At 43.6% G+C, this 16,048-nt stretch overlaps 1 protein-coding gene across 4 annotated transcripts in view; it reads right to left on the bottom strand.

The window, feature by feature from the left end:
* The window catches only part of LOC132577182 (ETS-related transcription factor Elf-2-like), a 63,467-nt gene that overhangs the window by 37,557 nt on the left and 9,862 nt on the right, over positions 1 to 16,048 (bottom strand). For all 4 annotated transcript variants that reach the window (XM_060246745.1, XM_060246748.1, XM_060246746.1 and 1 more), the window contains exons 2-3: positions 2,405 to 2,624; positions 1,363 to 1,528 (exon numbers count right to left, since the gene is read on the bottom strand). In XM_060246745.1, the coding sequence (XP_060102728.1) occupies positions 1,363 to 1,528; positions 2,405 to 2,479 (241 nt within the window). In that variant the 5' untranslated portion in view covers positions 2,480 to 2,624. The remainder of the gene's footprint in view (positions 1 to 1,362; positions 1,529 to 2,404; positions 2,625 to 16,048) is intronic.

The raw sequence follows: 16,048 nt of genomic DNA, 5'->3' as shown, positions 1-16,048 counted from the left end.
CGTGGTAATCATGAAGAAGCTTCTACCTCTCTGTGGCAATAATATTTTTATAATTAAAAGGCTTTGCTTATGCCACAGGAAGGATTTCTGATGTGAAGTCAAGAACAGGAAAACGTTGAATGTTTAGAAGTATCAGCTTACTAAAAAGAAAATACTTCTCACATGATCTTATTGTTTTGGGAAAAAATCAAGTTATCACCCATTCTTGAAAATGTGATACAAACAAAGTTACATTTCATTTGAAGTCAAGTGACAACTCCTCTATTAATCTATTCTTCAGCAAGAGACAGTCTTTATTTTGTCTTAGGAAGGAAGGTATGACATCAAAACTCCCCTTTCTTTTCTTCTTTTTTCTTTACAACTATTAGTTCAAAAAGTTCAATGAGCATTTAAAATATATCTGCCTATATATGTATAGGACTGTTTGGGCAGAAAATCAGGATATAAATTCTGTCAGTATAAACATATGTAGCCCTATCATGATACACTTTTCTGCTAATGAGAACAGTGTGTTCTTTGCAACAAATTCCTGGCTGTATCAGAACATATACAACTTTAATACTAAACAGTATTCTCATTGTATTAACAGCTTATGCAGAACATCCGTACTATCTAAACTAGACACATATATAGAAATATTTAATTAATTTTAGAGGAAGGTGTGTTTTTAAAGTAAATATATTCATGGCCCAGCCAAGATACTAGACTGATGGGTAAACAGCAAAGATTTAAAACGTCTGGCCAAAAAATATCTAATTGATGATCCTAACCAACTGATTATCATGGCTTTAACTGAAACAATGATGCTTACACAGTATGTAAAGTCTCAATGAAAATATTTTTAATAATCCTGCAGGACAAGCTATTGGGTAGTTTCCTTACAAAACTGTACATTACTTCTTAATTTTAAAGGAATTACCATATTTAATATTTTCATCCAGTTTCGGAACCAGAGCTGTTCCCTACCCTACCGCACACCAGAATAGTCTGAAAAATTAACTTTAAAAGCCATCAGCACTGTGAAAAATCCAAGTTTAAACAAAATGCCAGTTTTAACAAGTTCTGTTTGCTAGTTCACTGTGTTTTTAATTGTCAGACAGAAAGTGACGGCAATCTTACACCCCAGGAGGCAAACCGTCTGCTAGCTCTGAATATTAATTGAAAGGAAAATAAAGTTTCTTCACCAAATTTTACACAGTAAGAACAGAGGTGGAATATTTGTGCAGTACACACAATGGCTGGATTTTTCTGTTATTAATAACTCCTGTTTTTCATATTTTAATATGAGATTAAAATTTTAGTAAAACACATCAATTAATTAAAGCTTTAAGAGCCCTAACAAAATGAATGTTTTTAACCTACCTGTTTTTACATTTTCAGATTCAATTTCTTGTTCTTCTGCAACATCTTGTAGCAGGTAAGTTTCATCATCATATACAAAGATCTGGGCAGCATATCCTTGTTCTACTCTGGCACTTGGCACTGGCTCTACAATCACTGCTGGATATTCAGAGACTGGGTCATTCTCCTATAAGGTTGAGAAAGTGTGTCAGTAGTTCATCATCACAATTGAATTCATCCCTTCTACTTTCCCCTCAGTGACTTTAATATAAATCTGTGTGCAACCACTAAAATGGGTGAGGAACATTATCAGCCCTATGGCCATAGCAGAAATGCATAACAGCACTCCTAATACGTGGAATCCATTGCATGTAATTAATAAGCAATGTGTTGTCTTTATGCAGCTAACAAATGCCAAATTGCTCAATTACAGAAACATTGTTAATTGAAATAATTATGGCCAGAATATAGCCGAAATTAACTACTTCTAAATTAAAATTCAATGGGATAGTTAAACCTCATATATGTGATTCTGAGCACTGCCAATTCCCATGTTGTTTGGGTTCTTCTGACTATTGAATAGATATTTGCCATTATCTTGGAACACAAAAGCTAGAATGTTCTTTTTCAAAACTGAGACGGGAGGGGGGAACTCCCTGAAGGATTTCTGCTGACAGACCCAGAGGTGGTGGGATGTTTTGCCAGTCCCTCCCCCATGCCATTTCTGGGGGTTCCTTGTGTTGGTCTAGGAGCAGCCTTGGGGGTTGTTTGGGACTCAATGGGAAGAGAGGGTAAGAGAGTCACATCTACTGTTAGAAATTGCTTGTGTCAGCAGAAATTTCTGCTGAAACGAACCCATAATTTAAATTGTCCATGAAGATCACTAACTACAATGCATGTATTTTCTTCATCAAACCTGCACTACATCAGACACCACCTTTCCTCCTATTATAAACTATACAAGTCTTCACTAAACAGTCTCCTTTACAACCTGCACCCCCACTATTCATTAATCAACATTTATGAAGACTACATGAAAATGGACTATTTAACATATCCTGACCTCGCCTTGAATTTGTACTCCACTGCTGTCAAATTCCAGGCCTGAACTTCCATTGTCAACTACTGCTGATGTCATGGTGCATTCCCTGGAATGATTACAAGGATTATGGCAAAGTAGCCAAATCTTCCCAATGATAGCAATGCTGGAAGCTTGAGATATAGGAAGTGTCAACTGAAAATGTTTCCAAAATTCAACTTCTTTGCTATTGTGATTAAAAATCCTGAAAGAGATAAGTGAAAAGTCAGTCAAAATATGAGTTTAAAAGTATGCACATCAATACAGGATATCAGTTAATTAAACAAAAAGGAATATGATACTTTTAATACTCTGAATAGACTTACTGTTATGACATCACATGACAGTTACAGATTTATATTTCAGATCTGGAGAAGAATCTATTTCTATCAGATAAATTACATTTGCAATTGTTTGTCCAAATTTTGTTTCAGATTTTCATATATACTCAGCATTGCTTATCAATATGTTTCATACAAGAACTATTAGTATCTGGTGCCCTAAAGAACTCAAGTGTTCTGATAACAGAATACTGAGCTGAACCAACCAAACTCTGTTTCAATAGAACAATGACCTAGTCTAATTTAAAGGCAGGGAGCCCCTGATGCAAGCTACACCCTTCCATTAAAAAAAAATTAATACCTCTAAGCACATGCATAATCAAAGATTTCAGGTTTTCACGGCTGGTAACATCATTAGGGTTTGTACAATCTTTTGGGCTCAAGTGCCGTGTTCTACTGGAGAAAGTTTTCCTTCCAGACGTTTCGTTCTCAGCTGCGGAGAACATCCTCAGTGGCGTTGCAGCCAGAGCAGGCGCTCTGACCTTCTTGGCACAGCAGCCAAGAAGGTCAGAGCGCCTGCTCCGGCTGCAACGCCACTGAGGATGTTCTCCGCAGCTGAGAACAAAATGTCTGAAAGGAAAACTTTCTCCAGTAGAACACGGCACTTGAGCCCGAAAGATTCTACAACCCCTAATCACATGCATAATGTTTTTCTTCATCCACAAGACTCTGCTCACTTCCAAGTTAAGACTAGAGCAGTGTTTCCAATAAACAGTATGTTTGGATTCCTGACAGACAAGCCCATCTACACTACCATTTTTATAGCCTTCCAAAGAGGAAACAGAGGTAAGATGAAAGATAAATCTCACATTTTCTGCTATACTAATCAATCACTATTCCAGCGGTTGTGCAAAGTTGTACAGGCAGTTAACCACACTGTGCATCTATAGGTCAGGTGCAACAATAGCAACACTACCAGCAACAATGCATGTGCTGAAATCTTTCTATAGCAACCTAATGATTTCCTGTTCAGGGTCAGGACATGACTAACTTCCATGACAGCCTCACTTTCTCTGGAGATAAACAGCACTGACATTGAGAGCAAATGCATCAACCACTTCCCCCTAGTTGTAGTTCTGCTGCCTAGTCCACCTGGGAAGAAACAATTAAAAATAGCAAAGACAGAGCTCAGGTAAAACAAAATCCAAGATGCATTAAGAATCAGTATCTTCCATCTTTCTTAGTAATCTCTATCTCTCTAGCAAGATCTATATAATACATGATCAAATGGATTGTTTCTATTACCCTACTTGCTTAAACCAAAACCACCTCTACACAGAAAATCTCCCAGCCCTTACTACATACTTAGATTACACTCACTGCAAATATTTAATGACTATTGAGTTTACCACCATACAACTGCTTCTATACAGAACACCTGGTTAGAGGAAGTAAGTAATCTGTTATGGCTAGTATCCAAAATTTTGAGACTAGAAAGTTAGAATTTTTGGTTCAGTGGTTCAATATTGTATCCATTTCCCTAATGCATAGGTCTCTTTGCATTTCTCTTTGCTGTCTTGTTAAGAGAATCATCCTCTATAGACAAGAAAGAGAAAGTATTTATTGTTCTTTCTTTCATGATATTTTTTTTCTTCTCCACATCACTTAAGAATAATTTCACATTCTTTCCACCTATAACATGGGAGTACCTCTAGAGAACCATCACAGGGAATACAACCCCATACCACAACCATTTATTGCATAATCTGCAAAAGGGTAGACAACCTATTTTAAGGGTCACAAGAGCCATAGGACTGCATGGATTTCTGCCAAAGTGCTCAATCTACGTTTGAAGAAACAAGAGGTACCACTGGGGAAACTGCCTAATTATTTGTAGGAAATTCTAGCTCTTATTTCACTAAGGGAACCATATCTACCACCAGGCAAGAGACAAAAAACAGAAGTCTGTTGGGGTTCTTTCCTCCTGTTGCTTTCCAGCCAAATGATGAAAACCAATAAGGCAATCCTGAATATACTGCTCTTCCAGCAGCATTTCTTCCTGTTGAATGGCTGATTTCATTGGAGAACTGTCTTATTTTCTAGGATAGTGATGTGTAGCAAGGAGCCACTGCCTGTTACAGTCCTGCCTGATTCTTTTTTCTGCAATCTCACACATAGGGTTGTTACTTTCATCAGACACATACATAAATGAAGATGGGCGCACAAAGCACAACAGCACTATCAAGTAAAAAGAAAGTGGGCCTACAAGCATTTTTTCACTACCTGGATACATCCTATAAGACAGAAGCAAAAGAAAAAAGCTCTTTCCAACTCTGGAACAGCATTTGTGTGTTCTGAGTATATACCCTGTCAGTCTCCACCCCCGCATATTAGCAGTAGAGTAGTGCTGCTTTACTTTCTTGTTCCTTTTCATTCCTGAGTTGTTTGGCTGCTAGGTAGTTAGGAATATTTATATATTAGTAATATACAGAGTGCCGATGTAGTACAGAAGTCAGAGTATCAGACTAGGATGCAGGAGACCCAGGGCTGAATCCCCTCTCTACCATGAAAGCTCACTATCTTAAGCCAGTGACATACTCTCAACCTAATTTACCTCACAGAGTCATTGTGAGGATAAAATAGAGGTTTTGCTCTTTAGCTCCTGTGTGATTGAGCAAGCCTTGCAAAGCAAATTGAGATGCAGAAGGAAGCAAGAGAGAGGGAGGAGGTAGACAAGAGCAAGTTGTTCGGGGGCCAAATAGGAGCCCTCCAGGGGGCTAATTTGGCCTCCGGGCCACATATTTGACACTCCTGTGCTAGAGTGTCCCCCCTCTGCAATGTGCCCAGTACAATGCCACTTCTGGCTAGTTCTATGGCAGCAGGTTGGGCCCCCCAAAATCAGGGAAAACTCTGCCTCTAGCAGGAGGCTGGAAACCCTAATTGAAACCCAAAGCAATGAGGGTTTGCTCCCAAAGAGCAAACGTCTTTTAATGTCATGGCTACAGTCACCATCTGCAGTGATTTTGGATCCCAGAAATGCAAAGTCTGTCACTACTTCCATGTCTTCCCCTTCTATTTACCAAGGTGCGATGGGGCTGGATGTCATGATCTTAGTTTTTTTTTATGTTGAGTTTCAAGCCTACTTTTGTGCGCTCCTCTTTCACCCTCAACAAGAGGTTCTTTAGGTCCTCCTCACTTTCTGCCATTAGAGTGGTATCTGCATATATGAGGCTGTTGATGTTTTTCCTGGCAATCTTAATTCCAGCTTCTGCTTCATCCAGACCAGTTCTAAGGTGCTATTGGACTCGAATTTAGTACAATATTGCTAGCCTTCAAACTTTGGTTTCTGTGAGTAAAAGACATTGTGGAGGGGAGGGTCAGGACCATTTCCAGGGCTACTTTGGCCTCCCAGTCTGTCCCTGCTCCCCTCCTGCCCTGGCCCATCAAGGGCCAGTCCCAGTGGCCACCACCACATAACTTGCTCAACTCATCAAGAAGAGGAGATTGGATTTATACCCTGCCCTTCACTCAGAGTGATTTACAATCTCCTTTCCTTTCCTCTTCCCACAACAGATACCCTGTGAGATAGGTGAGGCTGAGAAAGCTATTTCAAGAACTCCTTTTGAGAGAACAGCTCTGAAGGAACTTGTCATAACCAAGGTATGGTTATGACCTGACATCACACAACTTGCTTTGGTCCAGTGGCAGCCTCCAGAGAATATGCACAACTTGGCTGGCCCACGCAGTGGCCACCACACAAACTCATCTGAGCCATTCGTTGCCATATGAGTTTTGCAACTTGACTAGGCTTTTACCAGAGAGGGGCTCCCTGGAAGAAGGAAAGCTGAAACCCAGTGTCACGTACTGGTTAAAGTATCAGACTAGGACCCAGGTTCAGATCCCAATTCCACCATGGAAGTTCACTAGGTGACTTTGGGCCTGTCAGTCTTATCTAACTCACAGGTTTGTTGTAAGAATAAAACAGAGGACAAGAAAATGATGCAAGGTAATTTGGGCCCCCATTGGAGAGAAAGGCGGTGAATAAATTAAGAAAATAAAAAATAAAGCAGAAAACTGAAGGGCATATAGCAGGAAGTGTGTTTGGTGAGTGAGAAAAAGAAGGAAGCAGGGAAAGGAGACACATAAGGAAATGTCAAGAGGAGAGAAAGAGGAAATAATGTGAAGAAGAGTATACATGGGGAAATGAACTGACTCTCACAAGCCCTTGCAGCTTTCCCATTTATTCAGGTATTACTAGTAATAAGGCCCATTGTGAGGAGAAATACAGCAGGCACTAGAAATATGCTGTGGGTGAGTGTTGTGACCTTGGTGGGGGGTGCTGGGGAGGTAAAGGAAAGATAGAGGAAGTCAAGGTATGTTGAGAAGGCAGCTGTTGGGAAGGGAAATGGAGAAAGTGGGTAAGTGTGGAGTAGGTAATCAGAGAAGTGGCTAGATTGCGAAAGAAGGGTTTGGGGCAAAAGAGATGGGGGTAGATTGCTTTCCTTCTGCTCCCCCCTCTTTGCAGCGTTTACCTAGGAAAAGTACAGTCTTTCTCTGCAGTAGGGTCCAAAGCTGCTTACATCATTCTGCTCTCCCCCTTTGGATCTGCACAGCAACCCTGCGAGGCAGGTTAGGCTGAAAGTCTGTGACTGGACTGAAATCACCCAATCAGCTTCCACAACAAGAAGCTGGGTCTGGCAGATCCTGCTCTAAAGTGCCAGTGGCCATGTCACAGCAGCTGTCATGAGAGGGTGACCTCAGCAGGGTATAATGACAGAGTGTACCATTTGCTCCAGGGGAACTGATATCTGCCCATTTGGAGAGCAGTTGTAATTCCGAGTGATCTCTAGGCCTCAAGTGGAGACTGGCAACAATGGTTCCACAGGAGGAAATGGCTGGTTTGGAGGATGGAGTCTATGGCGTTGTACCTGTCTGAGTTCCCACTTCTCCTCAAACCCCATCTTTCTCTAGGCTCCACCCAAGAATTCCCCCATCATGGAGTTGGCAATCTTCTCTCTCCTTCCCAGCAAACCACCAATCTACCTTTTTCTGCCCCTCTGACTTCAGCTTCCCACACCCTCCCTTCATCCTCTACCTAGGAAAAGGACAATCTTTCTCTGCAGTGAATACCAAAGCAGCTTACATCATTTTCCACTTCACCTTTTGATCCACCCAACAACCCTGTCAGGTAGGTTAGGCTGAAAATATTTGGGTGGTCCAAAATCACTCAGCTTCTACAGTAGGAACCTGGGTCTGGCAGACTCTGCTCTGAACCACTAACTGCCACGTCACAGTGGCTCCAGAACGAGCCCGGAGGCAAACAACCACCAAAAAAGCTGCATAATATTTAAAGCATTTATTGACAAAGCTTAAAATTTATTACATATGCTGACTCCTTAAACACCTTGAATTTGAGCACTATACATGGAGCTGCCGCTTCCAATGTTCCAAAAGCTCAATAAAGACTTAATGAAATCAGTCCTTGCCCAAGGAGGACACAAACGTTGTTCCAAAACGAGTCCATGTGAAGTTCCAAAGTATCCTACTTGGACAAGGACTGATTTCATTGAGTCTTTATTGAGCCTTTGGAACACTGGAAGCGGCAGCTCCATGTATAGTGCTCAAATTCAAGGTGTTCAAGGAGTCAGCATATGTAATAAATTTTAAGTGTTGTCAATAAATATCATAAATATTACGCAGCTTTTGTGGTGGTTGTTTGCCTTCGGGCTCGTTTTGGTGTTTTTGTGTACAACCCTCCTGTTATTTTTACTACATCACAGTGACTGTCATGGGGAGGCTGCTGCTGAACAGGAGCAGGCAGCCAAACCTAGTTAAGTCATGCCAATCAGGTGGCATCAAGTCATCCAGAGGGTTCTGCCAAGTCTAGGGTACAAAACCTCCAGGTAGAAGCTGAAGATCTCCTGGTATCAAAACTGAACTCCAGACAACAGATCTCTCTCCCCACCCTGGAGAAAATAAATGTTTTGGAAGGTGGACTCTATGGCATTATATTCAGCTGGGGCCTCTCCCCTCCCTGAAGTCTAGCTTCCATAGACTCCACCACAAAATCTCCAGGAATTTCCCGATCTGGAGCTGGCAACTCCAGTCATGACTGGCTTCAATGAGCTCTCCCTCAAAGGACAAAATAGGTCTGGAAAGGGCCTCCTCCACCCCCGTCTTTTACTGACAGAACCAAGCCAAGTCCAACTCAGGGTTGTAGGGTTGCCAGGTCCAAACTCACTGCCCTAAGCGTACTTCGGTGGGGAGGGTGGTATATAAATAGAATTAAATAAATAAATACCTGGGGACTTTGGGGTGGAGCTGGGAGACTTTCCCATCCCCCCTCCAAAATAAATAAAAATACAGTGGTGCAGTTCCCCTGAATACAGTCTTCATTTCCTCGTACCCAACATCAGCTGGCTGCACATCCACCAAGTGAAAGTGAACACACACACACAGCAGCCAAATTAAACACAGCACACAGATACACCTTTTGTGATCTCACTGGGGCAACTGACTCACTGGAGCCGCTGAATGTAAGCATCTGCTGCATGTCAATCAACTACTTCAGTGTGGAAGTATTTCTTTTGAGTTGGCCCTCTTTATGAAATTAACTATACTCTTTATGAAATTGGCCACAAGAACTCTTTCTGAAGGTAGCCATTGTCAAGCATGGTAAAAGCTCAATGATAATCTATTGGTTTAGGGCCCTCCATAAAGCTGGTCTGTGAAACATCATGGAGAGTCGGTGTAGTTTGGCTCTGTTATTCTTTCCCTTCCCCCTTCTTGCTTTACTGCTTTGGGTAGTAGAATAGTGTGAAACGAAACTAGCAGCGAGAGGAGAAGAAGGAACACCTTCCCATACATTCCTACATGGGAGTGTAGGCCATCTGGAAAAGCAAGGACAAGACACTAATAACATTGTGGGAACGTAGACATTTATGATAGTTTATGTGTTGGCTGGCATTCTTTAACCCCTCCTTTGAAGTATGTCTTAAAAGAATTGTATCAATGTGTTTTTAGCATCACTCTCAAGGTCCTGAACCAAGAGAGCATCTCGATTTAGCAATAAATGTAGTTTTGTATCTACTTGACTCATTCTTTTGAAAATCACATGCTTGACATTTTGAGAGTGATCTTAGAAGAAGTTTAACGGCCCTGGCAACTTTGTAACCGGATGGCTGAAAAGATTCCAGAGAGCAGTGAACTTCTAGAACCTGAAGAAGGGGCAAGAGCACCAACACCATTGTGGCACGTGCTGGACACCTGGAGAGTCGCAGGGAGAGGCTCACCCCTCCATATCCAACAACTCTTGGTCACCCCCCGTCAGTGGCAACCGCGCACGTCTACCACCTTGATGGATGAGGCTCCGGCGCACAGAGAGACCATTTTGACCAGACACATGCGTTGGGTGAGAATGACTATGGGAGCTGATGAGACAGACAAGCCGGGGAGGAGTGCAGCGCTGCTGCTACAGCACAGGCAGAAGCGGAGGCCCCCCTATTGGAGGCAGAGGGGGAAGGATACCAAGAACCGTCGGGTCCTGGGGAAGAAGAAGACGAAGGGGCCCGAGAGTTTTGCCTGATGGTGAGGAGGGAGGTCGAAGGGGTCGCCAAGGGGTTGCAGGACGAGATGCAAGCGATGGCCACCCTCATGGGCAAAGAATTCAGTAAGCAAGTCAATTGTATCCTGAGACTGATAGACTCAAGGGGAATCCCGCAACCGCCTGCAGCTAGACCCTCAGTGATCCCATCCAGGGCGCAACCGGCGAGGGTGCCCCTTCTCCAAGAAGGGGGACACAGAAGAGAGTTGGATGCCACCTTTGATGGGGACCCAGAAGAAGTGGAATACTTCACCATCCAAGCCAATAGCTACATGCACTATTGGGGGAACACCTTCCCAGATGAGTTTAGCAGGGTTGACTACCTCAGGTGGAAACTGAAAGGGGCAGCTAAGCGCTGGTACGTGAGTTTGTACGAGTTGATGAGCCCGGAGCTGGATGACATCGCTACCTTTCTTCAGGAGCTACTGACCCAGTACAAAGATCCCCTGCAGGAAACCCGTGCACTGGCTGCCCTTAGGGACATCCAGCAAGGCTCCAAATCGATCCGCGAATATGCGGCCGAGTTCCGCTCTAACGCAGCTAAGGTGAGGGGATGGAGCGAGCTGATGAAAATCGAGCACTTCATCAGAGAGCTGAACGCTAGTGTACTGAACGCAAGCCAGACCGACCACCCTGATAGGGTGGGTGCAACTAGCTGGCGAAGTAGAAACCAACATGAAGAGAGTGGCCTTGCAGTGCCAACAATAAAGCAGTAAGGGAGCCCATGACCCAAAAGCCGGGGTAAAAATGGAGGCAAAGAAGACCCAGTTGGTGGGGGAGTGGGAAAAATCCCGCCCGCCTGCAATTCTTTTGCTGTGGGGACCCGAACCACCTGGCCGTCAATTGCCCCAACCCACCACGACCGACGTTGGCCGTTACAAAGACAAGCACCCCCACGCCGAAGAAGACAACCAGCCGCCCTAAGGATGCAGCAAAGAGCAGCATGGCGGCGAGTTCAATCCTGAGGGAGGAAACCATCATCATCGATGAGCTGAGTGAGATGTCCTGGGAGGATGAGCCGGCAGGAAACGAGACCGACCTGCTCTAAATGGTGCCAGCCATCAGGTTGCAGAATCACCGGCACCGCTCAGGGTGAGAATAACAGGATCGTTATTTTTTGTTCCACTGACTTTGCTAAACTGCAAACTTAGAAGGTTTATTCATGTGAAGGCCATGATTGACTCGGGGTGTACGAGAGACATAATCACCCCTAAATTGGTGGAAGCTTTGGGACTCCCCACAACTTCCCTCCCCCACCCTATCTAATTTGAACAGATGGACGGGTCGGTGATGAAGGGGGAACCTTGTATTTTGAAAACCCAATTAGTTCCAGTAGGCATCGAAGACCACTGGGACCATGAAATCTTTGTGATAGCCCCCTCCTCTTCCTATGACGTGGTATTGGGGGTAGGTTGGTTAGCGAAGCATGAGCCAGAGATCCGATGGGGGGACCAGACCATAGAATTCACTGATGTGAAATGCCGAACCCATCGGTGGGAAAAAGAGTGGGGACCTAACCCCCCGCCCTGGAATGAAAAGGTTTGCCTAATGGTGGAGGAAGTCCAAGCGATCCCCAAACCCTTCATTGTGCAATGTGATGCCTCCGACGTCGCCGTAGGAGCAATTCTCATGCAAAGGGACGAGGAAGGGCAATTGAAACCTTGTGCTTACATCTCTAAGAACATAAGAACATAAGAGAAGCCACGTTAGATCAGGCCAATGGCCCATCCAGTCCAACACTCTGTGTCACACAGTGGCAAAAATTTTATATATATATATACACACACACACACTGTGGCTAATAGCCACTGATGGACCTCTACTCCATATTTTTATCTAAACCCCCATATTTTTATCTAAATTTTCCCATGGGCAACGTAACTGGTCTGTATGGGATAAGGAAGCATTTGCAGTAACTTACGCGCTAAAGACCTTGAGATCAGTTAGAAGGCGCTAAACTACCATTTGAAATTTGGACCAATCACAAAAATTTAGAGGCACTTACGGGTCGTCGTAAGCTCACTGAGAAGCTAATCCAGTGGGTGGGATTTTTCTCGAAATTTGACTTCAGTTTGAAACACATCCAGGGGACTAAGAATTTCTTGGCAGATGCCCTTTCGCGACTTCCCCAGCATAATAGTCAAAAGGAGGAGGTAGTAGACTCCCTGATTTCTCCCACTCAGGTGGCCGGCATGGTAACTACCCGAGCCAGGTCTAAGCGGAACCTTCCTGCAGAGAGGTGGGGGGGGGAGCGCCTGGCCATAGAAACTGAAAACGAGGGGAAGGACTGGCCTGGTGAGATACAGAAGGGGGAGGATGGGTTCTGGTACAGAGATGGTAAATTGTATGTTCCTAAGAGCCTCCGTGCGGAGGTCTTACACTTTTGTCATTCCAACAAACTGGTGGGACATTTTGGGTATGTGAAGACCCTACACTTAATCAATAGGCAATTCTGGTGGCCCTCTATGAAAAAGGACATATCCGAATTCGTGGCCTCCTGCCCCATATGTCTAATGGCTAAGAGGAGAGGGGGGAGAAACCTCCTGGTCTCCTAAAACCCTTAGAGACGGCAAACCGTCCTTGGTCCGTAGTGTCCATGGACTTCATAGTGGAATTGCCTGTCTCGCAAGGGAAAACAGTAATTATGGTAGTAGTAGACACTTTTTCAAAGCAAGCGCATTTCATCCCATGTGCGCAACTACCTACGGCCAAGAGACTGGCGTACTTGTTCTTTCATCACATTGTGAAAATCCACTCATTTCCAGATAAGATAATTAGTGACTGCAGCCCGCAATTCGTTGCCAACTTCTGGCAGGAGTTCTGCAAATTAATGGGTATAGAACAGGGCTTGAGCTCAGCTTACCATCTCCAAACGGACGGCCAGATGGAACGAGTGAATGCGCTGCTAGAGCAGTATTTACGGGGTTATGTGAATCATCAACAATCCAACTGGGTAGATCTGCTGCCATTCGCTGAGTATGGTTATAAAATAGTGTCCACAGTTCAACCCAGGCTTCACCCTTCCAGATAGTGAATGGTTACAAAGGGAAGCCCGTCCCGCTGTTGCCAGGAGGGAGGGGTCCCGAGATCCCACAACTTTTGAGCAATGGTGGGGGAAATTAGGGAAGAGTTGGAATCTCATACAAGAAAACTTGGAAGCGGCTAAAGAGGCTTACAAAAGGCAGTATGACAAATCCCATGTTCCAGTGTGGGATTTTAAGGTGGGGGATACAGTGTTCGTCTTGACCAAAAATTTACCACTGAATCAGCCACCCAAGAAGCTGGCTTATCGGTTTTTATGGCCGTTCAAAATAAAGAGGGTAATCAACAAGGTGACGGTAGAACTGGAATTACCCAAAATGTTTAGTAAAGTACACCCTGTCTTTCATTGCAGTCTTCTGCGCAGAGACCTGGGTGGCACCCCTTGGCACCCTTGACCTCCAGCTCCACAACCTATCCAGATTGGGAATCAGAGTAATCATGAAGTGCAAGAAATTTTAGATGTAAAAATAAAGCGTGGAGTGCTGTATTATTTGAACAAGTGGAAACACTTCCCTACCAGTCAAAATGAATGGGTAGCAGAGCAAAATGTATCAGCACCTGAGTTAATCACTAAATTTTACAGAGCGTTTCCCCATAAGCCCCGAGGTTGAGCAAAGGGGGGCAATATGTCAAACATGGTAAAAGCTCAATAGTTATCTATGGTTTTAGGGCCCTCCATAAAGCTTTCCCTTCCCCCTTCTTGCTTTATTGCTTTGGGTAGTAGAATAGTGTGAAACGAAACTAGCAGCGAGAGGAGAAGAAGGAACACCTTCCCATACATTCCTACATGGGAGTGTAGGCCATCTGGAAAAGCAAGGACAAGACACTGATAACATTGTGGGAACGTAGACATTTATGATAGTTTATGTGTTGGCTGGCATTCCTTACCCCCTCCTTTGAGGATCCTTTGAAGTATGTCTTAAAAGAATTGTATCAATGTGTTTTTAGCATCACTCTCAAGGTCCTGAACCAAGAGAGCATCTCGATTTAGCAATAAACGTAGTTTTTTATCTACTTGACTTGTTCTTTTGAAAATCGCATGCTTGACAGCCATACTCTTATGCAATGGGCAGTAAGAGCTCTTCAGTACCTTAAGCATCTATATTTCTCTCAGAGAAAAGCATGAGTAGAGAATCTAGGTTAGTGTGTGAAAGTTCATAAGCTATCTCAGGTAAGGAAAGGCCTTATTTGGTATGATCCTTATATAGTATGGCAGGAAGCAAGAGGACTAGACATTTGTAAAAGTAGGTTAAAGGTAGAAGTGAACTGTTAAGCCAATCACAGCCTTAAATGTTTTCATTTGGCAGCATGATTGTTGATATTAGAATGCAGCTGGAGAGATACTATCTGATAAGATAAAGATGGTAAGATACCTCCACGCCTTTTAAAAGCTCTGGACTTTGGGCACCAGAGGCTGCCTCTGGGTATGATCATGCCAAGCTAATTGGGCTGGCCTGCATGAGAGACAGTCTCCCTGCTGGACAATCCAAAAAATTAACAGCCTTTGCTGATTTTGTCATCTCCTGTTTGAAGCCTCAAACATAGCCTAATGCTCAAACTTAGAATACAGAGCTTAGCATCTACTAGAGACTTGGAACTTATATTTTAAATGGGAAAATATAACTAATAGGGTGAAGCCCCTCTTTTTCTGTATGCTCTCTGCTTTATTGTATTTTATGCTTTATGCTTGACTGAATTCTAACTGTGTAACTGTTTTGTGAAAGTTATCTAAACTGTTTTCTGTTTTCAAAGATTTCAGGTTTTCACGGCTGGTAACATCATTAGGGTTTGTAGAATCTTTCGGGATCAAGTGCCGTGTTCTACTGCAGAAAGTTTTCCTTCCAGACGTTTCGTTCTCAATGCACAGCAGCCAAGAAGGTCTGAGCGCCTGCTCCGGCTGCAACGCCACTGAGGATGTTCTCTGCAGCTGAGAACGAAACGTCTGGAAGGAAAACTTTCTCCAGTAGAACACGGCACTTGATCCCGAAAGATTCTACAAACCCTAATGTTTTCTGTTTTGCTTTTCTATCCATATATTTTAAACCTTCTGTCTAATGGAGAAACTTGGAGTTTAATAAAGCCTTTCTTTTATTAAGTGTGTATTAGCCTTCTGATAACTAGAGGTTGTTTTGGTTTCTGGGTTTTTGTTTTGGGTTTATGCTGCTGGGGGTACAAAAAGAAATCCTGCAACATTCAGGCTAACAGGAAAACAAAAGCAGAGCAGCCTAGGGAATGGAGTTTTCCTCCAATCAAATAGAGGGACTCTGCTGCTTCTCTTCCTTTTACACAATCCCCAAGAAGAGCCAGGTGGCTCTGCTTACTCACCCCACCCATTCAGCTTTCCTTTTAGTCTCCCATCCAAGCTAACTGCACTTCCACTAAATGAAAATGAACATGCACGCACACACTCTCACAAAGCAGCCAAATAAACACAACATGCACACACTTGTGATCTCATTGGAGCAACTGACTCACTGGAGCTGCTTCAACCAACTTCTTCAGACTAACAGGAAAACAAAAGCAGAGCAGTCTAGGGGGATGGAGTTTCCCTCCAAACAAACAAAGGGACTCTTGCTGCTTCTCTTCCTTTTACACACTCACCAGGAAGACCCAAGTGGTTTTGCATACTCATCCCACCCACTCAGCTTTCCTCTTGGTCTCCCATCCAAGCTGGCTACACTAAAGCCTATCAACAGAAGGCTT

The sequence above is a fragment of the Heteronotia binoei genome, chromosome 9, assembly GCF_032191835.1.
Source record: "Heteronotia binoei isolate CCM8104 ecotype False Entrance Well chromosome 9, APGP_CSIRO_Hbin_v1, whole genome shotgun sequence".
Classification (NCBI taxonomy): domain Eukaryota; kingdom Metazoa; phylum Chordata; class Lepidosauria; order Squamata; family Gekkonidae; genus Heteronotia; species Heteronotia binoei.
This window is presented reverse-complemented; position numbering and strand designations above follow the sequence as displayed.